Source organism: Gnatocerus cornutus, chromosome 9, assembly GCF_029298725.1.
Source record: "Gnatocerus cornutus isolate USDA-ARS CGAHR chromosome 9, icGnaCorn1.1, whole genome shotgun sequence".
Taxonomy (NCBI): domain Eukaryota; kingdom Metazoa; phylum Arthropoda; class Insecta; order Coleoptera; family Tenebrionidae; genus Gnatocerus; species Gnatocerus cornutus.
Window position 1 is genome coordinate 9,524,114 of NC_142241.1, and position 25,670 is coordinate 9,549,783.

The 25,670-nt window shown below is 36.4% G+C and overlaps 1 protein-coding gene across 3 annotated transcripts in view; it reads right to left on the bottom strand.

Annotated features, from left to right (window-relative positions):
• LOC148168674 (uncharacterized) overlaps positions 1-25,670 on the bottom strand; it is an 82,103-nt gene that overhangs the window by 5,084 nt on the left and 51,349 nt on the right. For 2 of the 3 annotated variants that reach the window (XM_088044569.1, XM_088044570.1), the window contains 2 exons: positions 1,569-1,646; positions 517-1,014 (listed from right to left, as the gene is read on the bottom strand). In XM_088044569.1, the coding sequence (XP_087900695.1) occupies positions 517-1,014; positions 1,569-1,580 (510 nt within the window). In that variant the 5' untranslated portion in view covers positions 1,581-1,646. Of the gene's footprint in view, positions 1-516; positions 1,015-1,568; positions 1,647-22,323; positions 22,704-25,670 lie in introns of those variants that run through there. The other variant, XM_088044568.1, reaches the window with a different exon arrangement.

A 25,670-nucleotide genomic window follows, 5' to 3' on the forward strand; every position in this document is an offset into this window, starting at 1 on the left:
CAACTGAAATTGTTCATTACACGGTGGTAAGTAGGCCTATAAATCTGGCTCAGAGCTAAAGGTGTGGTACGCGCATTTCTTCACTTTTTGAGTGTATTACAATCGATTAATTGCCCTGCTGTCCCATAAATTTCTTTAAGCAGTAAAGTTAGTAACTCAACATTTTTAACTACGTCTTGCGTTTTCACTTTAGCTCTTATCGAGCAATATTCCAGTAACAAGTAAATACCAGAAAAATGGTTCGTTAAATGAAAGCGATTAAGATATCCTTGAAAGCATAAAATTTAATTTTATTGTCTACCAGATACCGTATTATTAGGACATTAACTGCAATCGACAACTGAATAGCAGCAATGCAACTTTTAAAATCAATATGTTCTGATGATGCAATTTTTGAAACACGTATCATTAGTGTTATAACCCGTGCACTAAAAGTAGATATTGCGATAATTAGACTTCTCTATCCATAAAATTTAAACGTTACCGTTCTCGGTACAATTATTTTGAAATGTTTACCATTGCAGGATGTGGCGTGCTATCATCGCTGTCCTCACTGGTGGTGGGTTCTTGTCCTGGGGGCGCCGGCGGACTATTTCCCCGTCCTTGGGGGTGTTGTGGCGATGTTCCATATTGGTTCATTGCGCCTGGGGGAGGTTGTCCATGATTCATCATCATTTGTTGATGTTGTTGCTGCTGTTGAATCATCAAAAGTTGATTGTTATGCTGCTGCTGTTGTTGGCTAGGACTCATGGAGTAGTTAGGCTGTGGACTGTGATAGGACGGATTGACCATCCCGTGATCGGGACCTGACAAGTACAAGGGCTGTTGGTACCCTCCAGTTGGGTCGTGCATGCCCATGCCGTCTTGTTGTTGGTTCATTTGCTGCATACCCTGCATCGGTTGCTGTTGGTAATGCTGCTGTTCCGTGTTCACTTGTTGTTGCTGCTGTTGCTGCTGCGGATTGATCGCAGGAATGTCGAAGTCCTCGTCGCCAAAACTTGGCGTATGAAAAGTCTACAACAAAGTTCCATATTTCAACGAAAAGAAAATATGAAATAAAATTCTTAAACACTATTGTCTTTAACAATTACGAAAAGCCGCGATAAATTCGGCACGCCCAATAAAAATGAGTAAAAGCTGATTTATAATGTTCATATAATTCTTCTTTATTTTCATACAAAGTTATAGCCCATATTTCTTCCCTGCCAAATAAATTACATCCAACGGGTATTCAGCTCGACTCTATTAAAGTTAGTTTCGTAGGTCACCGCGGCGGCGTTGGCGTCGTCGCCGCCGCCGCCGCCAACGGGACCACACAAGTAGCCAAAGACAAAAATTGGACATTTTTTCCAGCTTTATTATTAAATATCGGAGAAATTCAATTTAGGCGACGACGGTTGTTGCTTCAGCAACCAACGGCCTTTTATGATTGATATGATGGAGAGACGCGGTTCAACGGCCATTACCAAGGTGACTTTCATATCTCTCTAACAGCACTCAAGATGGCCGTCCCACTTCCGCACGTGTGCATACGCATATACCTGCATCTTTAAGAAAAGAGAACTCACCTGGTCGCTCATGTCGTAGCCGTTCGATTGGAAGTTTGTTTGTGGTATGCTCAGGGATAAGTCGACGTTTTCAGATCTCTGGAACAAACAAAAAATTCTCAGTATAACACTCTCGGCTTTGCAGGGGTGAGGAAAAGATGGATTAGTTGGGGCGAACTCTCAAAGGGATTCCACAATATATTAATTCAGTCATTCCCTTATTTGGAGTGACATTCGCGAAATTATAAAAATTGGGGGTTGTATTGTAACGTGGCTACAATTTATTTAACTATTTCTAATTTTTCGCGAAATTAATAATAACCCACACGAAATATATGATATTTTAAAACGATGTAAATTTTATCGATTACCATCTACGGAATATGGAGATTTTCACAATGAAACCAGTTTGTTGTGTGAAGATAAACAAGTCTGAAAGTAGCTTAATTTTGTAACCTGAAACTGAATTTTATCGCGGGTCGGAATTTTAAATTTGACGATTTGGATTCCAAAAATTATTACAAGTTCCCGAACATTCTCGTTTAATTGATCTTCGGCCATCACCAATCTTTCAGTACCGAATCAAATATCTCTAAATTGTCTGTGTTATTAGAGATTATGCCTCTTAATAAAAGTCTGGTGATTCGTTTTTATTTCAGCTCATAAACTTTTTATTTAAGTGGACTTCACAGCTATAAATGCCACTTTTAATATCCGTAAAACTCCTGAAAAGAAAGGGTTTACTCATATCATTGTCTCTCCAGAGATTTCGAAATGGGCTTTGCGTGTATCGCTAATTGAAACTTAAGAAAAAAATTAAATGTGCACCTGCCAGTGTAAAAAATCCGCACTCCGCATTTCCCGTACCGGCAAATCCCTTCTTTTCTCGTCCCCATTGTCGGAAACCGCCTCAAAAATTTCATATGCGCCATCATCAATTTTTCATACGAAAAGTCCGCCGGCCACAAAGGTATTTTTTGCAGTCGACGGCGATAAATTCCCCAACAATGGTCCGTTCGCGATCTACGATACAATAAAAAACAAAAGGGCGCTCGTTATGTTTTATTTAGATTTTTAATTTTTCCCAACAAGAGACGGACTAGACGGCACGGTCCAATATTTAACGAGGTTATTAATTGTTCCGTGTCCTAGAATGATGTACGATTTTTATTTGAATAGGAACAGCGGGAAATAAATGAAAATGCGAAAGCGGTACAACCAGGATATCCGTCCTTTTCTTCTGGAAAACTGGGGGTTGTGGGGTAAAAACCCTCGCGAACGGTCTGTGTGTTTACTTTTAATCTCTCATTGTTCAAACTCTCGACATTTATTTGTTTTCGGGACTCCTGCTCGCGAATAAAAAAAACGGGAAAACAGAATATTAATTAAAATTGTAATTGCGTTACGCTTCGCTCCGAAGAACGCCCCTTGGAGTGAAAGTGCGAGGTTTTCAATAAGGTGATTTTTCGAAAATAAACTACCCGCCAAAATAAGGAATCGTGGCCCACAAAGTGCAACTTCGGGGGCGAAATAATGTAAAGTTATGTTAATGTCGCCCATTTGATGACATCCGAACGCATCTTCCAGTGTTTTATTACATTTGTGAACGTTCCACGGTCTTATCACATGCTAAATGAGTTAATTTATGAATTATTAAACTCTGGTGTGAAACATTCATCACAAATAAAGTAGTATTTACTAAAATGTCAAATAGAAAATTGAATTACAACATTATATTAGACTTTTTCAACGTTTGGACTGAATTGGATAGAATAGAATAACTTTCAATTCCATAGAGGACTAGTGAGGTGATCTCTTGTCTTATTACCAGCGTAAATATCAGTGCACAAGCGAAACTGTCAATGCGGCAATAACTCAAAGGTCGAGCGATATTTTACGTTTTATAAACCGTGTAAAATGGGCCACCTTTCGGCGGGGGTAATTAAATGGACGCGGAGCGTGTCTTCTTAAATTACCAAAAATCCAGTGTGACCTCATTAATGTAAAAATGGACGCACACGAAACTTTCCAATTTCCGCGTTCCATTAATAACTAAATAAGTGTCAAATAATTTGAATTTTAATAGGAAACCTTCCATTACGAGCGAAACGATATCATTATCGTAACAATTATACTGGAAATGGAGTAGCGCCATCTCTGTGCTTAATGAGAGCAACGTCGATAACAGCTCCATCTGATGCGCGTTGCACTGAAATCGAACTGCAACAACAAATGTAAGAGAGTTTGGGGCGGTCGACTCACTTATATTAAATAAGTTTAACTTAATTTACAACACAACTGTTCGTTGGCGCAGAGACTGAAATTTAATTAAAAAGTTGAAATTAGTTTTTGTTGTAATTCAGCATTTTTAAATTCTTCCCGTTTGCGTTTATGATCAAACTTTCTGGCTAATTAAATGGAATAAGAAGCTCGGTAATAAAATCACCGTAATATCCATAATTATTGCTCAATTTCCTCAGTTTTTGTTCAATGAGATTTGTTTCATTTTTTCAACGGTCTGCCGGAAATGGAATTAACCAGACGTGCGTATTCGTAGATATGTGGATCGATATGACAAAGCAATTCCGGGGATTTTGGTTGACACACGGACTATTCCGGTGCTTACCACTGTCGGATTTGTTTTAGCTCTCGTTCAAACAACGTTTTCGGAGACGACGAGCCCGCAATTATTGATGGGGAGTTGCAACTACGACTAACTTTCCTTATAATTACTGATAGTTTGCGTGATCCTGTATAGTCAATTACGAAAGTTTACAAGAGCAATAATGAGAATACATAATACCCATTTCAGAGGAGGAGCAGACACAGGGGCGGCTTCGGACGATAATTGGCAGCACTGTCTTTTTATTACTCTATCAACTCTCTCATAACTCACGAAAACGTTATCATTTTTTCTGCGCAACTGCAACTCCGCGCTTCCGCAAATCAACTTCAAGTCAAGCCGTTAAGTACATAAATAACAACAATCATGTTTATGACAGTAAGCTGGCACGAGAAATTTGAAATGACGAAACTGACATTTGTTTTTGATTTGTAGTTATTAACTTTGAAGTTCACTAAGTTAAAAAATATTCATTAGCTTGTCACATTACTCAAGAGAATTCAAGAGTTTTTGTTCTCAAATTTAATTAAGCTCAGGTTCTGCGATCTAATAATAATCAGAAAAAAACCTGCAAAAAGTAGTAGAGCTTCAAAAATTTCATTCTATGGTTTGCCTAAAAGTAAAAATTGTAAGTTGAAAGATTTTTCAAATCAGCAGACAAAAAATAAAGAGCGTAATCTAAAGTGACGTTGGAAACAGCAAAAGAGCTAGTTAATCGAGAATGTAATGAAAACTGATTTGCTATTAACATAATATGATAATGATTAATTCAATCGATGCGAACCTAAATGATCTATGTTTTAATTTGCTAATGAATCATGTTATTATCACTGTTATTATGAGACGTTTTATCCATCTAATTACGCAATTTTTATGCTAGAGCAGCTCAAAAATTTTAATAGGGAAATTAACAAGTGAAGTGAGAGCCTGAAACAAAGTTTGTTGAATCCAACCTATAATTACGAGCACTTAATTAACTGATGTTGTTTATCATTACCTGAAGTAAAATATCGAAGATAAAACATACATAAATAACGTTAATTACACGTTTCTGACACCACTATTATGTCTTTTTTGCTGGGAAATACAATTTCAGTGCTTCATAAAGTGTGAAAACGAAAGATTTATTTTTGGATATTTGATAAATCGATTGAAATTCCTATTTGAAGTATTGGTGAAATAGTGCAAAATTGAAAAACTTGCCCTCAATTACATCCACGCGAGAGGGTATGTTTTTCTTACAAGCAATAACTTTCACAAGAAGAATAATGTCGACATGTTAAATTAAAAGACATTACATTGGGTTATTTTCGTGCCGTAAATCTTTTTATATGAGTGTTTTCGTTGCCATAAAGTCCGGGGAGTTGAAGCGATGGGCTTTCGAGCTTTCTCACGCCGAAGTGATTCATCGGTGTGATATTTTTTAATCCAACATTTCGCTAAAATGCCGTGTAAAATACAAACGTAACGAAAAATTCCCGTTTTTGGTCGGAACCACAACATAAAAATAAACAATGTAAGCTATAATAAGGCGTAATAGGTTACAATGAACCCTGCAGCACCAAGATTGTTTTTTTACATTGGCCAACGACTATGATTATTTATAGTAATAGCCACTTGTACGCTCACAATAGGGATTGGAATTTAAATAATAACCCAGCAGTTTGGAAAATTAACGTAATAAGTGGGAGGGTAGCGTACCGTCTTGCAAGATTACCGGTTTTATCCGCGGAGAGAAACGAGGAAAAATACGTCAAAAGCTGTGTTTATTTACAGGGGCGGGACGTAATTACCCGAGGTAATTAAAAAAATACGGGGGATGGGCGATACGCCAAAATCAATCAGACGCAATTATAAATATTTTAATTTACAGTCTAACGTGTCTCAAAATCATGGAATAGGTAAAACTAGAAAAGATTTTTAATAGAACAGGTGGAGGAATGTAAATTCAGAAGTTTGTTTTGCAGATTTGCGAATTTATTACATGAGTTGGTTCTATTATCATCGTGAGTAGTTTGTCAAAGTGCAGAAATTCCTGCTGATTAATCGAGTTAGTTGAATGGAATTAAATGTTCCATTTATTTCAATTCGCAGTAAATTTGTTTAATAATTGCGTTGAAATTTGGCATATGGCTAGTGCCATCAGAAAAGACAACTTATTGACTAGGTCAAACGGTAATAATCTAACCAATTAAGTAATGTCCCGGTTAGAATTACCATGATTACATTAAATGTTAAACAACAGGAAGAGCCAATAGAGAATTTGCATCTTAACAACGGGTTTGCGGGAAGCCAGGAAGGGATGATCTTTTGATTGACAAAAGTTGAAGTTTCCAACATGTGTGTTTATTGTTTTTGAGCAAACAAAGCGTCCTCTGGAGTGCATTCTTGAAATCACTCGTGGTACAATACAAGGGTCGGAACAATGTATTGGCGACACTCGATGTCAATCATTCGCATGAATGGAGAGAATGAAAAAACGATTTAGTCCGGACATACATATTATGTAAATATGCACTTGCAATTCAAGTGGAAAGCACGACGGTTATTTTTCTTTTTATTAATCGCATAATATCTAAGACCAAAGAAACATTGTATAAATAAATTTATGAATCCCATAAAAAGCAGACATTACGAAAGTTGTTCGATTGTATGTATATTTATCGAATAAAACGAAACAGCGATGTTTATCAAAAGAATACAACATAAATAAAAAAAGTTTTTAAAGCTTTATAAAACATTTTATTCTCCCGAAGCTCGTATAAAACGATATCGTCGAGTTTCCTTGAGAAAAATACATTTTTCTTTGCGTTTTCAAAGTACCTACGTATCGGGAAATAGAACATATTTCTTTCTTTCTTTTTTTCTGAAACGTCAAAACATTATCGTTTATTATTTATGTGTATGAAAGAGGAAAAGCACTAACCCGCCCTCTTTCCAAACACATAAAATTCCCTCATAGTTAATATAATTCAAAGTATTCAAATTCTCATATCGATTACATAACTCTCGTTCTGCGAACTCGGATGCCTGAAGGGTACAGAGGGGTGACGGCGGCGACGCCACCCTCCATTTCCCCCAAGTAGAACCCCACGCCGCCACCCAATCCCCCCAAACAAACCCAACAACTTCATTCTTAATGAGATTTTCCCGGATCCATAAATTTTAGCCTATAGCTCATTCCACAACATTAATTTCATTGCTAAATACTCGCAATAAATTATAATATAATGAACAAGCCAAATTGGGATATAAATAAATAGTGTAATTAAAATCGGAGAAAACGTTGCCGGGAGAGCAATACCGCAAAATTTATCTATTTATTTATCTAAAAACTTCGCGCACAATCCTCACTCAAAGTAGGTAAGGAGACTTCTTTCAATCGCAGCGATAGTTAAATTAAAACACAACAATGGTGACAATGAGGTATTATTAAAATTTAGTTAAGCAAATAATAACTGTTTACTGACTGTTTCTACATTCATTAAGGATCTGTGTATGCATACAAAAGATGCTAGCACTGCCGGCGATTCCGGACAATTACCGTTCCCGGACAATGCAGGAAATGCTCAAAAGTGTAATATGGCCACAATGAATACTAATTTTATCCTGTTTACCTGATCGTCACGATATTAACCCAATTCCTGATCAGGACACTTTAAACAGTGCTTTCAGAATGTTATTAATTCTGCAAATCAACCGAAATCTTCAGTGGTATTTCTCAAACATTCCAAATGTTATATCGGGAGTACTTGAAGTTTAGTTAAATATTTAAAGTCTTGTTAATTGGAAAAGTTTCCTAGCCACATTTCAGCTATACAGTGTTTTCACAAAGAAAATCAATGTTTGTAACTGTTTTACGTGGAAGTACAGCAGGAACGGGAAACAGGCAAAACTTGAGTGATTTTTTTTAAATGTTAAACTTCCAAACGTAAATTGCAAGAGAAGTTCACACAAATTCACAATATTTCGTTATAATTAACACGTAATTGTTAAATTAAAGCCAGAGGAAGGAGTCGTAAGTGCCAGCAGGTCAAAGAACTTTCAAGCCCCTCGATAGCCACAACAGTAATTAATTTCCAGAATAATGCATACAGTTCAGGAAATTAAATTTTATAGGTAGTAAAAATTGTTTCAAATTACAACAAAATTATAAATTCTATAACAATCTCGTAGCAGCAACAATTTGAAAAAAATTAATTAAAAATTAAAATAAATTGGGGTTTGATCATGATTAAATTTTTAAAATCTCAAACTTACTTAGATGTAATGGTTTTAGGTTAATAAAATATTCAGTTTCTCTTTTTGTCAATATTTTATCAGATTTATGTTATTAGAATAAATTCTTTCGGCTTGATTGATCCACGTTTATTATTTATTCATGTGCTATAAAATAAAGACACTAATAACTCAAATATGGAATCACAAAAAATCCTTTTGCTCAAGGCAAAAAATTAATTGTACAAAAACAATTAAGAATTGTGTGTTAGTATGCTTTGGTGAGGCTTTCTTAATGACACGAATTAAATGTCAACAATTATAAATATACGAAAGCTGTTGATAACAACTGAAACCCGAGCTGAAATATTAGTATTGTAATGAGGATCATTAACAAACTAAAGTTTCCCAGTCAAATACCGACTTGCTTCTTCTATGTCGTTATTATAAAAAATTCAACCACTGTTCACAGTGATTTAAAAAGTTCATGTCGCCCCTTTTTAGTCTCTGCATGAGACAATCGATCTGGACGTGATTATCACCTGCGCCAATTGCTGAAAAATATTTTCGTAATTAGAGTTAATCTGTTTTCCGATTGGAGCGGTAACATTACAATAGCTATTGCTACACTCCTCGGATTACGTCCAGTGGTCCTATTAGTCCTCATCTACTTTTCCACACCACCAGGTTACATCAACCGCGACCAATTGAATTAATTATTCAGAGTGATTGAAATTGCACTTAGCATTGACGGCGATGGAAGGTGTATCGCCACTAAAATAGTAGGAAAAAAATCTAACCATATGGCATCACGTCACCCATTAACCGTACAAATCCGTCTATAAATAATAAATAAGTAATTAACGGTGAATTTCTAATTAAATAACCCACGCATAGGTAGTTGCAGTGAAAGTTCGACGAAACTTGACCGTTTTAATTGCTTTTCGATCATTGTTTATGTAAAGCGGCCCCCGAGCGGTACAAACCCCGAAAACCGATAAAGCGTGAAAATCCCGCCCTCTGTTATTAATAAATAAAAGCATGTCAAGTTTTTTTTGTGAGCTTTTACGTGTAAGATTTTAGATGCAGATCTGATTTTTCCCTTGTCGTCGAGCAATAAAAGGAAGGCGAGAAATGGGTGGAAATCGACCGCTCACGTTAATCCACTTGGAAATTCGGCAACAAACTTCCTCTCAAGATCTTAATATTGTAAATTCAAATTAGCGAGGAGTGCGCGCAAGTATTTCTGTTTTCTGCTGCTGAAATTCGTCCAATGAATGAATAATCAGATCGAATTAACGTGTGTGTATGTGTGCACACGACTATACAAACTGCACCCAAATAAACTTGCAATTCTGTTATACAATTTGGGAACTTGAGGCATTTAATGGAGTTTATGTAATGTACATTTCAGCTACAAATTGAGGTTAGAATAATATGGATTGTCGGCAAATAATTTGCTTAAGGAAATGGCTTTCTGTTTGTTCAACCATATTGCGCGACGATAATTATTCCAAAATGTCTCCGATAAAAACCGCCAGCTTTCCTCAAGATGCAACTAATCAAACACTAGATAATCCGCAAACTCGGCGGGATAATTGTAAAAACAAAAAAATAAAACTAAAAGAACGACCCTCCGTATCGACGAACCTTGAAAGAGTTTATTACTTTTCCAAACTCCAACCCCAACTTTTTAATCATCGTAATTGGCCATCAAAGAAACTTCGCAAAAAGACCTATCAGAGAGAACAGTTTCCGAGTTTGTGTAAAATAAATTTAGTATGAAAAGCGGGAATATTAAGAATACAATTTATTTTCATGAAATAATCTCAAATTCTTAATTAGATTTGAGCTTGCTTTGAAATACTGTCATGTTTATTTCAATTATATAAAGCCCTCTTTTATCGACCGTTTTCTCTCTCGTTTTATTTTCGTCTGGATTCGAGCTTTCAACCAGCGGCAACCAAAATCTTCCAAGTGATCAAAGCGGAGCTTTCCATCAAGCAAATATGTAGGAAAAAGCGATTCATTTGCTAAGTACCCAACTTTGAAAAAACAAACAAACAAAATCAAGTTATGTATAAATAATAATCGGTAGCAATAAAAATATTTGTTTAAACTTGACGGGTGGAGTTTATTTACACGTCACCGCGTAATTATAACACGTAAGTGGAGTATCTACATGGTATCTATAAACTACAGCGTGTCAAGTGCTCATAAAATTACAGAGTACAAACTAAAACAAATAGACAGTAAAGATAAAATAATGGTAGAAAATGCATTCTATGACCTGTGACCATGCACGTCTTGCATTCCGAGCTTTTTCTTTCACTTTCGTCAAAATTACGTCTTTCAATTTTAATCGTACACATTAACATTTAATTATATTGCGGTTTAAAGAAACAGTATAAAAATTTAATGGGTAATTGAAAGTCTGTAACAGCTCGTTTATTATGCATAGTGTCAATAACAGGTTGCCCTAGGGTGTCATCAAGTGTTTTATAATTCATAGCAAAATTACATCGATTGATAAAAGTTGCTATTTCAATAACTGTGGAAAACACCCCATAAGTTAGATTTTTTTTGTTGATTTCCGTTTGTGCTTTTTCTTCCTGAAAAATAAAAACTCGTAACTACCCGCACATACACAAAACCGTCCCTTGTGAAAACCCGCAGAGATTTTGCGTTCTTTTACGCTACGGGGCCCCATTAATATTCATTACACTTTTAATTACGTTGACTTTGTGTCTCCATTTAATCCATTTATTTATATTTATGTCGCCATGAATTTTAATTATGCGATATTTATTCGTCGTTATGATGCAACAACAACTTGCACCCTCCACATCTCCATCATTTGGAGAAAAATGGTGAAAAGAAGCGGGGGCGCTGACACCGAGCAACGACACTGTTCGTCGGACTGTATACACGGCAATTTGTCCAAGAGTCACGCTTCACATGATGGATGAACTAGAGGACGGGAATTTACATGATTACATACATTAGAATCGCCGTGATTTATATTCGTTTGTTGTTTTATTATTAAACATTCAAAGCATTCAGGAGGACGACAATCGGAACGGTTTTCCGTTTGCGGCGAGAATGAGACGGGATTTGTTACAACCCCCTGATTGACGGCTGCTTAATCAGAAACTGCCGCTGTTGCAAATATAATGATCCATAAAGGCCATTAAGAGCACGCAGCACACAATATAAATTATTTAACTGGAACGAAACGGATTGAATGGAGGCTGCTAATAACGTGTTAGACATTGTAGCCAGTCAGTTTAACCTCCAGAAAACAGAGTAAAAACTAATTTAATTAATCGATATAGCTACTGATAGTTTGAATAAAATTAGAGCTATGGTACGATGTAATCCCATTAGGTTGCCTTCCATGGCGGAATCACTTCCGTAAAAGCTCTACAGGAACTAAAGCTCTTGCTTAAATTCGTTAGTTTGCAATCCAGTGCTCGATGAAAGCTCCTCTAAGACTACATATTTTCACTAAACCAAGGCTTGTTTCTTTTTCTTGAGAAAATTGTAGCAATTTTTCCCTTCGCACAAATCAATTTGGAATTAAATCCAGCTTCGAAAGTGTAGATCGCCGAGGGGTGGAACCGTTTAAATTGAATAGTAAATGTACCACACCAGTACCCCAGCTTCTAAAGCATTAGTAATAAATCAAGTCATAATTGGATTTCAACGGGATAAGGCGAATATTCCGACTTGTATCGAATCCGGCGGCGGCGTGAGTTAGAAAAAGACAACGCGAGCCGCCCCCGAGGCGTATTCATGAGTTTAAAATTACAGCCCAGCCAACCTTTATTGCATCTTTTAACCCTTTAACTAAGGCAATTGTTAAATTAATCCACTTTGTGTCGTTGAATTAACATTTTTAACATTGCATTAAGCCAATTCTCGATGAGTCATTATTTTAATTTAGATGGAATTGAGGCGCAGCTCAAGGAAGATGGACGATTTTTAGAGGGAACGAATTATAAGAGGGGGAGAAAAAGAGACGAAACAGTAATCACAGAACGCATTCGGGCTCCTGAAACTTGCAAATTCCATTCAATTCGAATTGTTCTCAGTAAATTCCATTTGTTTCAAAATAATTTCATCTTTTTGCTCGGAGTTTTAAAGTTAAATTGAACAATGTAAAGCAAACGAAGTTTTATGAGTTCCATATACATTATAAAAGTAGTTACGGCGCACAACTTCGTCGGTAAAAGGGAGTGCAAAACTCATTTCGCAGAGGATGCGCGAACGATAAAAATTCAGAAAATACATAAAACGACTTTCCTGAAACCGATACAGGTAGACTGGATGCATTATGTAAGCAGGAATCAGGATTCAAACGCCGAAAAGACAGGATCTGAATAAAAAATGACGTCCGACGAGTGCCATTTTTTACCTTTATTCACACTGAGTGCAATTTGTTGTTCAGACATTCGGAGGGTGAGACTAATTAATTCCAAACGTCGATCACCTGAAACGCTCGTCCTTTATTCATTACTTTTCTTGGACATCCAGTTCTTGCCATGAAATCATTTTGCTACGAGCTATTGCGTTTGCATACCAAATCGTTAATTGCTATCACGACTCTCTTGGGATCTAAGTCGCATTCCCGTTAGAGGGATGTAGATCTTGAGCACCGTAACAAACTCGGCCGATTTTCACATATCGAATAAATTGCTAATAAATAATTACCCAGTTGTAAGGAAAACTGTTACTTGACTACGTGCGCATTAATTTATGAGATGAGTGTTAGACACTGATGGTTTCACATCGCTGTTAACTTAAAATTAATGACATCAATTTATTCTTTATGAACGTGGAAACGAAACGCGTGTATTGATCTGCGCACAAAGCTTTCCACTTAGATTCTTTTGGAAATTGACTCCGTTAAAATTCAACCTGAAGAAGGGACGAGATTTTTTCTAAATCCTAATAACGGTGTTAACGACATACCGGCAGCAATTTCAATCAAAAAGTATTAATTGTATTGATTGTTTAAGTGAGCACAATTACATATTTCGTTAATGGTTTTCTACAACAGCAATGCATTGAGTATTGTGCTGGGAACAATAGAGATAGTCGTAATAAATTATTACTTAGAGTAAATTAAATTAAAGATGATTATCTAATAACAGAATACTAAAATTGAATATTACGGCAGGTGCCGTTAGTACACTCCCAAACAATAGAGGAGTATAAATTGGTTCACAAAACATCGAGAAAATAATCAAATGTTACGGTTGACCCGGCAAGATTTAACAAGCAACAATTCCTTTCACATGTCAAGAAGAGAAAAAATGACAAAGATCACGTGTTGAATTTCTTTCAAAAGAAAAACTTGTCAGAATTAAAGTTTGTTGGTACATGTTCACACTACAATAAACGGTGTATTCCCACTTAAAACATAAAGAACAACAGTTTAAATAAAATGATAATAAGTTTAATAATTTACGGGTAAAAATTTGCATACGTTCAAATAAAGTCGAATATAAACTGAAAGCTGCCATATAATTTAGCGCGAAATGTATGCAAGAAACGTTTTCAGTTTTCAATGTACAGTATGTGTATCTCACTCCGGCATACAAACAAGAACAACCTTGACTTTTAATTACACTTAATTAAAACGTTTAACAGTGTGATAAATTATAATAATACCAATTTAGAGATCCATAAATTATAGCGTCTAATTTAGTTTTTATTTGCATGCTTTAATACAACGACACATGTCGGCAGTAATGGTCACAGATCTCGATCATCACGCAATAGAAAAGGGGCCAACTTCACACACACACCTTGTTTCTGAAAACACAACGGCCGCGACCTTGAAGGATACAAGAATCCGGTTCTACTGGAAGCACAGTGAAGATGCTGCAACAAAGAACCAGCGACTAAGTAGGGGATGTGTAGATGGACCCAGTTCAAAAAACTCAACATCAGCGGAAACAAAACTGCGGTCTGGGAGCCATTTTATTATATTTGACCAGAAACCGACCGGAACTTATCTCTTATTACGTGTAAACAGAATTTTATCGTGTATTACTATTTGCTTGTTACACGAAATCCGGACCGGATCGCTTATCTATGGTCGGGAAAAATGTTTGCTTTAACCCGTCTCTCATGTGACACTTTTGGTGGTCTCAGCCACTTTAAAGAGAGATCCCGCTTCGAAAGTTCCGACTTTTGATGCTACCCACTGGGAATAGTACCGATTCCTGTGTTTCACTAAACGGGATGACAAAACCATCGGGGACTATTTAAAATCCGGAGTTTGAAACTTTTAACTCTCTCAGTCTTTTCACAATGAATCGTATTAATCAGAGTATGTCAAGAATAGATTAACCTTAATCACTTCTTCGAGCCGCGTCATGAGAAAGGTCGATTCGTCCTCCAGAGCTCGATCGTTCGTACATTTCCCCAAAGCACTGAAGAGCCCAGACGAATAAGTTTGTTTTTTGCTAGATCAAGGAACATCAATAACCACGAAGCACCTGTCCAAACAGGATAATTGATAAAACCCACAATAATTCATCAAACCGTATCCATTAGGAATAATTCTGATGATTATTCTTGTGAGTCTCAGGGAGGAGAAGAGACGAAGGTAAGTACAAACAGGCACCAGCGAGCAGCAGCCAAGAGAACAGGTATAGTTGGTATGCGAGGTCATAGGGTAGTACAATGTACCGCCGGAGGCTGCGGGTCATAGACCCCGAATCAAGAGAAAAAAACAACGGCCAGCCACAACAAAACCAATAAATGGACACTCTTGCGCTCGCCCATCATCCCTCAATAGGGGGATGAACTCTCGCTCTCTGTTTTGTGCCGGGATTCACCACTCATGTTGCGAACCACCCGAGAGATCGTAAATGCAATATGCATGAATACTGCGGAATTCATTATTACCGACTATTGAGCTTCTTGATAAAAATTATTCAAAACGGCCATGATATTGCTCTCGGTGCTTTTAAATTGCTAGCTCTTGATGGGCAGGATTGTTGAGCGAATCTCGTATTGTTGTTTCAGCATCGGAATTAAGTGTAACATGTAGATACACACAAGCTTCGGGTAATTGAAGCCAACTGTCTGCCATTACAGTGGTTAGAACAGGAAATTGTTAATGCGAGAAGATTGTTTAATGGTGAACACAAAAAAATAAAAACGCTATTCGCTCTTAGAATCTAAACTTTCAACATAATGAACTACGTGAAAAAACCAGAACAACTAAATCATTTCTGAAATGAAAAAGTAAAAAATTAATTGTAAACCTCTCTTGCCATTAACAGTTTTTACGACAAAGATGTGAGCAATCGGAAGCAAAGCCGATTTAAGATGACTGCTAAATGGTCCGATGTTTAACGGCTGTTATTTTAATCGGTTAATTTGCAACGCTCTTGTCTTTAGCTTTTGCGTATCTTCTGAAACGATACCGCCAGATAATTTTTACGACGTCATAATTTTAGTTTTAAAATCTATCAAAACCACTCGGTTTTAAAATAAGCAACCATCAATTCCATTATCGGCTTTTCAAGCACTTAAGATAGCAACCATAATAATAAATTTTCCGCTTGATTCCGTCAATGCGCAAGAAAGGAAAAATGACAAAAATACGAGAATTTAACTTTTTATGGCTGAATTTTACTGGGGTTGCATTAGCAACAGCTTTGGATAGCCGTCTTAAGATTCTCAACACTGTATCAACAGATACATGACCGTCTGAATTAAAACTTCGTTTCATCACATCGTAAATTGAGTCTGCTTCAACTTTCTTGTCACTTCTCAAAAGTCTACTTCTTCGTGTTTTTAGTCAAAACTAATTCTAACTTTTCAAATCTTAACAACATTTCACAAGTCGTATTAAAATTGTTTACACGTTGATAACACACTGCTGATTTTAATCTCCAATTCCAATTCAGGAAATCATATGATGGTTATATAAATGAAATCATTTTTTTGTGTTTGTCATTATATAAACACAAATAGATCGTGTAAGCATGAAAGTAGAATTTCTTGCACTATAATTAAAAGAGGTTCAAACGTTTTAAGTTTCAGATTAAGAGTTGTACTATCGTGATATTCCTCGTTTTGTAAAAATATCCATTTTCGTCGTTATGAACAAAACTGCATTAACGAACTTCCTTTGTTCTTCTTACTCTTCCGGCCGCAGATCCTATCTCGTCTATTGTTATTGTTCTATAAAGTCATGCTAGTTATTTCAGGAATCTCTTCGTATAATAGAAAATTAAATTTGAAAAATACGATGTCTTTTCAAGCGAGTTCTGAAAACGACGATGCGATTGGATTCGTCTAATCGAACTGAAATAAAATTATTGATGTTTCCCAATAAATCAGAAGATGGTAATTACATGAAGACGAATCGATGGAAGAGAGATAAGTAACGTAACGGCCTACAAATCAGTGTTATCGAGATGATTGACGATGAAAAACAAAAACTATATAATTACACCGAATAAAAGATGAAAAAAGTATAGGAAGAACTGGTTCCTCCCACGATAGATGCACACGATTGGAGGTCAGCGGTCATGTACTTCCCATGGTAAGATTCTAAAAAAAGCAGGCGTCGCCGTCGCGACGGATTTGGGCAAAACATTCCACTACTTGTGAATCTCGTCCAAGAAGGACAGGACAATGGTCGCAGTGTATAATAAAACAGGAGAACCCATACATAATTCATAGTCGATGTCATTCAAGCACCCATTACAATATGAACACGCACAAGTTCGAACATTTCCACGCACCGACCGCAACCCGTTTCTCTCCTGGGGAAAAAATTTCAGCTTTCAGATGCTGCCTTAAAAGGTAAAACGGCTACAATGGAATTCGTGTTATTTATCGATAAAGATCTGAAATGTAACTTACAACAAAAGAGCTCCGGTTAATTTCAGACAAGAGCAATAAACCGGAACGATATATAGCGCCGTTTTGCACCCCAATAGCGGGATTCTAAACTTACGGTAGAATTCACCCTTTTTTTCCATGGGCTCGAATTCTGGCTAACGTAGCGGCCGACGCGAGACATCAGACACCTGTTATGTGAGGCTGTCAAGCCGCAGGAGACTCGAAGGTGGGGGCGGTCGGAGGCGGACAGCGGTCGCGTGCCGCCAGGACGCGTTTACGGAGGCGGCCCCGGACTAATCTCCTGCGGTCGCACTGCTAAACGACTCAATCGATCGCGACAGACACGAGACAAACTCGCTGAGATTACGCGTGCCGCAACACTTTCATCACATTCAACTTACGAAAATAAAAAAGAATGCCATCACCGGAGCAATTTGTTTCCCAGGATTAATAGCGTGTCAAAAGTGCTATCGATGCTTACATCCTCGCCGGAGATAAGAATTCGGGAATTTATCGCCTGTGCTCAAGACATTTTATTACACTGCTAATTTGTTTCTAAGGTGCATTAACAACATTTCTGCGATGAAGTAGGCCTTGAAATGGATAAATGTGTTTCCACAATGGAGATGTCAGACAGACTAAATTTATTTCAAAAAACAGACTCCGCATTTTACACTGTTTCGTTTGAAGAACTTATAAAAAATTAATTGTAGTTATTAGACTATATTTAGAACTGTAGATATTTTAGTCCCAACACTTTATTAATGTTTCCGGTTGATATGTTGTGTTTCCAATTCGTTTTATTTGGCGCATCTCTCTTATTCTATATTTACCACTTGTCCATTATTTATTACAAATTCAAACCTGGTTTAGCCAACATGAATTTGAATATCGGAAATATAAAATCGCTTTGTTGTAAAATCAAAAACACCTAAATAAATAAATGACTATAAAATGTAAGAATAATATAAAAACATATAATTTTATGACAGATATCATTCAGTTCACCAATTTTATGTCTTATTCAGCCTTAGGTTTATCATATGAGCAACAAAATTTCAGTTTTGAATGTACAATATGAAATAAAATGAAAATATTCTTCATAAAAATAGAAACATGCATTGGATGTAACACACTTCACTTCATTACAACGCACGCGTTGAAAAGGAAATCTCTGAAAAGATGTAAAAGCGTAGTCCCGATTTGTATGGCATAATGATTTCAATTATGGTTCGACACAAAAACGATAGAAAAAATGAAATTAGAGTCTCGTGAATGAAGTGTTCTGTATGAAAAGTCCAGGATGTAATGAGATTCTGTCGAAAACAAAATGTGACAAGGCGTCGAATGAAGAGAAAAAGTGTTCCGGTGGCGGATTTTATTTTAGCAGGGTTTTTCGCACTAATGCCGCCATTAAAATTCATTGTCTGTTCTGATCGACTATATGAAGTGAAAATATATATCTCTGGAACGCGTAATGAATAAATAAGGAGGCGGGCGTCGAAGGGCGGCGAACACGTGGACCTAAACGATAAGAAAACACAATACTGCCAACTCCTTCGATAAAGATTCATTTCGAGACATTCCGTCGCTGCGTTTGCTATTATGGGATGTAATTATTCGCAGCTTGAATTTAAACAACGTTTTTATAAAAACGGATCTGTCGAAAGCTTCTTACATCTGCCTGAAATACCAGATTTGTAACAAATCGATATTTTGCGTTGCGGTTGTTGGATTTCGGTGACGCGATTGATTTTTGCGATGGAGGTCGGGAGATTTGATCAATTTAGAATTACTTTATAGCTATCGTGCACGAACAATAAAATTATTATTTTCGTCGGCGGCCGTGATTAATCTGACTTTCTTTAGCGAATGATTAATGACACTACTTAAGAAATATTAATTATCTTACTGCACCAGTAATAAATTACCGTTAGCCCGCACAGTTTGTTTAATTGGCTCCGAAAAATTATTGGGAATGGAGTGTCTAAAGTTCGTAATTCCGTAGATTTTTTTTCAACTTGCAGACTCGTTTTAGATTTTTTAAACGAGTCACCATAAAATCAGCCATATGGCTGATGCATTAAACTGTAGTACAATGTATGCGTTTTGATGGATACCTGCCTTTGAACAGGTTTCTATACGAACACACACTCCTCGTTTTATTTTAGAAGAGCACTCCGAAATTTCTCAATCGGCGTACGATCGTTCTAAATTAGTTAGGTAAACCTTGTTCAATAAGTTGATTATAACAAGTTCCTGAAACGGCAGTGGCTAGTAAATAAATGCAACTGCTTCCATAAAACAGCTTGGTAAAATACGGCCTCTCACTAACCTAGTTGCAGCCATTTACATAATTATTATTGCCGACTAACATTGTGATTAGATTATTGATTGCCTTATTAGATCCGCATTCCGTCGACACTGTCTCTCGTCGCTTTAAAGAAAAACTTTGAGGGAAACTTTTTTAATTAATTTTGAGATTAGTAGCGAGATGAGAAATGAAAGAGAAAGAGGCGAGACATGCCGACAGATGGGCACGGGCCAAGACACCAAGTCTGATGCGATTATGGAACCGATCAAGTGGACTAAATAGCAGCGCATGCATGCCATCTGATGCCAAGGAACGGGTGGTCCTGGAGCCACCGACTCAGAAGATATAGGGTTACACCAAACGCCCATGATTCGAAAGGGTTTACACAATGACAAAACTGGACGACAAAATAAGATTCTTAAGACATTTTTAAAGCTAAGTGATTATTCAATTGAGTCCTTCTAACAAAAAGATACAAACTGAAACACCAGCTGTCGATCTCTTTCATCTTTGCCGTGTTTTTAATGAAATGGACGAGGCTATTCTTTGCCCCAAAAGATTTAGGGTGGTTTATTAAAAGATCTGAGCAGCATGTTATGATTTTCTTATCAGGACCTCACGTATTTATTTTTAGTTTGGTTACAGATATCTAATGTCAACAAATGTTAGATATTGATGCCTTTTAATATCGAACTTTCTTTAGCGTGTCGATAATGATGTACTATCAAGAGTAAATTCTTGATTATAAAAAAACTAAAGCAAATAATTTACATTACAATGGCAACATAATTTTGAAAGTCCGTGCTTTCATTTCAAGACAGTCATACAATTGCATTATGAATAAACAGTGACTTAATTTCAATTGTATCTTTCACTCCCTCTGGCCATGCAATGTAGCGACTTGTGTAATTGTAAGAAGTATTACCACGTTATCTAGGACGTTTCTATCAAAAATATCTGATATTTACTTTAATTAACATTGTTCTCCTATAATACTTCATTATTAAATATAAACAACGTCCACGTCAGCACGATTTTCATTATTGGTTATCATTCATTAGAAGCCAATTTATAAGCTAGATGAAAATAGCTAAATACTTAAGTTAAAGTAACAAGGTAAATTAAACTGAACGATAATAAAGTTAAGTGGTAAAGAACCAGAAATAATTAAACAGTTTTATTTCACTTTTATTTGTTTGACCGTCTAGTTAAAACAAACAAGATCCGATAAAGAATAATAAAATTAAAAAAGAAACAGAAAATTTGTCGGTATGTGAACCGCCGCCGTCCGAAGAATGCAACAAACTAATCGTCACCGGATTAATTATTAACAACAACAAACAAAAAAGGTTAACGGTTCCGTCGCGTTGAAAGAACTTCAAGTTTAAAATTATTCAATCCAACATATTTATGCAAATGTATTTTTGAACCATCTGTCGTGCGCTCAGAATTTTACCTGAATTTCACTTAAAAACTCGATCTAAAACTTTTCTCCGAAGACTTAATCACCTCGTGCCGTTAAACAACAAATTTCTGCTAAATTAAAATCGATCTGACGTATTTACGAGGGGCACTAATTCACAGTCGGGGCTTGATAATCCGTAGGGAAGAAACGAAATTTAATTTATGATAATTGCCTCGTGTTGAACTCTGTAAGGTGCATAATTACAGGTAGATCCTAGTTGTAAATAACACAGAGGATCTGATAACGCAGAAAAATAAACATGGGGTTGACCCTGCTAGGTTGAAGTTAATTTGCATTCCTGGTCAGAAATTGAATTTTATCAGTTCGGTATTAATTTATAGTCCGATCGGTTGACAAAAAAGGAATTTATTGCATTTTAATTCAACGCTTTCTGGAGCGTGTTTTTGAGCGTTAAATCCGGGGAGAGTTCGGGTGATATTTACCTTCGCCGAAGTTGTGTACCAACAACTGTTTCCATATTTACTTCATTTAAATGCAAACATGGAGCTTTTGCGGCTTTACAAATAGTTCCCGGAGCATTATGCGTCCCTTCCCGACGACAATTACTCGCGAGTACAACCTTATAATTAGAATTGTTTCTTCGTAAAAATGTAAATGATGATGGATTAGGGCCGCTTTACTTTTCTGATTAAATAAATCATGGCGTAATTTATTGTCCAATTATACAATAATTTAGTGTTGCAACGTTTTCAAATAGCAACTTATCGTCGTTGATTAATTTTGTTCAGTAACAATTTCATAACAACCCCGCAGCGTTAGGAAAATTCCACCATCTTTGTCTGATTTAAATCACAACGATCTTCTTCCTCCGCCTCGTAATAAATCTTAATAAACAAACAAAAATGCATTATAGGTATAAATATTCTTAATGTGCCTTTTAAATTTATTTCAAAATAATTATAATGTTGGTCTTTCCTGTTTTAAATTGGGTAACATAAATCATCTTCATTGTGTGTCAGTGACCTTTTGTCTTCAAGGTTGAATTCTTTGAGATGCATCCCTAAAACGCGCACAGAGAGGTTCTCAATTTAATCAAATCTCGAAAGTAATGAATTAAATCTTCCGGGACGGGAAAGCTCGCTCGAGGCGACGGAAGGTCACAATACACGAGCTTTCGGTGTAATTAAAATTGTGAAATTGGGGAGGTTGCTATAAAATTCTTACGAGGACAAAAATGTAAAATTAACCCTTTCAATCACGTGGCGCTTTCAGTGTTTACAAACATTCCCCCATCAGAAATAAAATCAGAATGAATGTGTACCTTGTATAAATACTGATCGAACATCCTGCACACATCTACATCGCTGCCGACGCAATAAGTGGCCTCCATATTCTCACAATTTCCAATAAGGGTGTTGATAGAAGCCACGATAGGCTTCAAATGTTCCAGCGTTGTGACGGGCACAAGATAGTCCACGTGGTAAAGAGAAAAACCGCCCGATGCACAGAAAAAATGGTGATCACCAAACGAAAATTAAAACACTTTGGAGACAACTAGTCTCACTCCTGTTCTCTACTTAAAAGGAGCCGGAGTTTTCCGGGCGCCTGGTTACGTCGAGCATGGTTTCCGGAACGCGACCGATCTCGTGTAAACGCAACAACGGCACGAAACCGAATAACGCGCCGCGGCTCACGGACCCCTCCCCAAACTGTTCCCCCCGGAGCGGACTGCGCAAACGACGACCGGAATCGAAGAGGCCCGCGTCGATCTAAATCTCAAAAATCCATGAAAAACGAATAAATAATATGAGGCGTACCTCACCCCTCCGCGGACGGCGTGGCCCAGACCGCCATTTAAGCTGCACGAGAGGTGTCGTCGCGAAAGCCCCCATGGATTGAGAATTACAAATTTTCTGGATCAGAAATTCTAGTTTTATAAAATAGATTTTCAGCAAGGGGTAACCGCAGAAGGAATCGGTAAGATTTCCAACAAGGAACTTTCAAATACACTTTCCTGCATTGCTTCCATTGAAATTCCTGCGAGAATGGAGAAAAATGTTCCAAGAGGTGACGAAGATTTCCTCAAGTCGCAAGCTTGAATGTTTCTTATCAGTATTCGGGGAACAGAAACCGGCAATTTATAATCATGAAGTGGCACAAAATACAAAACAATCGCAATTCCTGCGAATTAGGAAATACCAAAAGTTGAATCAAAGCTCACGTCAAAATCGACGTCTCATTGAAGAGATTTGAACACCATTATTAAAGATGTCATGTACACGACCCTACCCAAGAAGTAGAAATTAAGGAATAAAAGAAAGTGCATTTTTAGAAATCTCGAGTTTGGAAGCAATTAATTGTGTTGAGCTTTCCAAAAATCTGCACCAAAGTAGAATAAAAAATTAAAATTCGATGAAATTTTTGAGGTAGAAAACATAGTTTGAAAATTAATTTAATTAATTGTTAATTATTCTTTTAATTTTTCTTAGTTTAGTGACAAAAATAGAAAAAAATCACTCAAATTGAATTTTGGTTACTGCATTTTTAGACGCCTCACTCTACTGAGTTTTAATTAAAAGCTTTATCTTCCTTGAAGTTTTACTTCTAGAACTGTGATAAAATCAGGATTAGAGTTCCTCGGATTCAAAGCAAAAATTCAGCAAATGAAAATGGAAACATTTTGTCGATGTACCTGCATTTGGCAAATATTGTCTGAAATTCCCTGTTGAGCAAGTCATGTTTTTTAAATCACAAAATTTCAATTAAGTTTCCAGTGCCACTACCGTAAATTTCAGTAGCGTTTACTTTTTATTACAGTGAGTTACTTTAGAAAGTAAATAACCCAAAAATAATTTATGACAAAGTAAAAAAATGTGCACCCCAAGCATGCAATCGAAGTGAGAAAATTAATTGATAATAACACCACAATCTAAAGGGATGAACGCTACAAAAATGATTAAGTGGCTCATTACGTTTTCCCAAGAGCAGCATTTAATACGGCAATTCCGAAAGCCAACCGTTTAAAAATATTGCTATACTTATTCGTAGTGAATTACAACATTTTAAACAGACGATAATCGTTGTATAAAGGAAGTTTTTAAGATTACCACCGTGTAAAAAGACTTTACACGCAACGAGGCTCATTAAAAATAATTCAATAAGAACAAACCAGGCGCGAACATGCAAACACTTTGATCCTGGAAAAAGTTTTGATTGCGTTGAGTTTACGATAACTGTTTCCGAAGAAAAGAAGTTCTTAGTCTAAAATGTCGAAACTGGAATAGTTTAGAAGATAAAAGGAAATCGCTATCTTTATTAAATCGAAAGTTCGATAAGAAATGTAGGTGGATAGACATGTAAAACAATCTTTTATTTCATTACCATAACATGAATAATCGCCTTTTGATAAAATGACAGCACTTACCAATTATTATTAATGAGCTTTCATGTGCAAAAATATCGTAGGGAAAGAGGAAGCTTTCAAAAAATCAGTAAAATTCTCCTGGCTCTGACAGCTAGTTCCATTACTTGCAGAAAATTCAATAAAGTCGAAGAAATAACCCAACATTCCGATGTCACGAGCGTGTATGTTCTTTTTACTACATATATGTCATTTGCGTCGTTTATGTAATATGTTGAGTTGAAGAGATGCTCTACTAATAAAGAATGCAATACTAGGACATGTTATTTTGTTTGTTGTCTCCGGAGGAAAGAACACGTTCAAATGTATAATGTAGCGTTTAGTAATAAGGTCATGTCGTTTCTTTAAAATAGTGGACCGCAAATCCAAACACAAATAATTAGATTCAATTTGAAATTTCTTCTAAAAAGTCTCATTTTTCGAAGGTGGTTCACCTCTCAAATTCTCTACTTTTTGGCAAGACTGTATAATTCTGACAAACTATTTTTAACTGACACTGAAACCAGGCAAACCGCTAATTAAATAAAACTTGTGAGTAATAACACGTCTTCTTAATTACCAATCACAGAATCTCCCGTGAAAGTAATAAAAACATTAATTTTATTATCATAGAAGCTACATGCAGTATCAGCTCTCTTTCACGGTATTTAAATGACAGTATAATAATTTTTCGCTAATTTAAGCTGGCAAAAAAACTATCAAAGGTCAAACCAACCTTTTTTCACATTCGTCAAGTGTCAAGATCTTGCTTCCATGAAATTAGTCTTAAAAATTCTCACAACAAAGAACGTAAGATACTGGTTAGTGAAAGTTGTCACGACAGCGCGAATCGTTAATTCAGTAATCTTTCCTATGGAATGGGTCAGATTTATGTTTATTATCGGCTAGTGGAGTTTTCTTTCCACTACTGCAAGTACAGGTGCGAGATTGCTACTGCAATTTCTTCTGATAAATCAGGAGCAGGATATTCAAAGACAGGAGAAGAAAGACGTCTGTTCATTAACCTACATGCGTCTTCGAGCAGAAGGTGCGAATAATCACAAATTAATAATAATGTTAAACAAACTTTAGAGTCTGGAAGTTTTACTAAATTGTTAGTAGCTGTCCAGGTATTGTGTATTAAAACAGGAGAAGAAATGTTTATTAGTCCCCAGAGAACCATGGACCGACTGCACTTTCATTCTTTTGGAACTTTTATGTGAACGACAAACTGAGAAACGAGGTAAAACTTCTTGCATAATCATAAC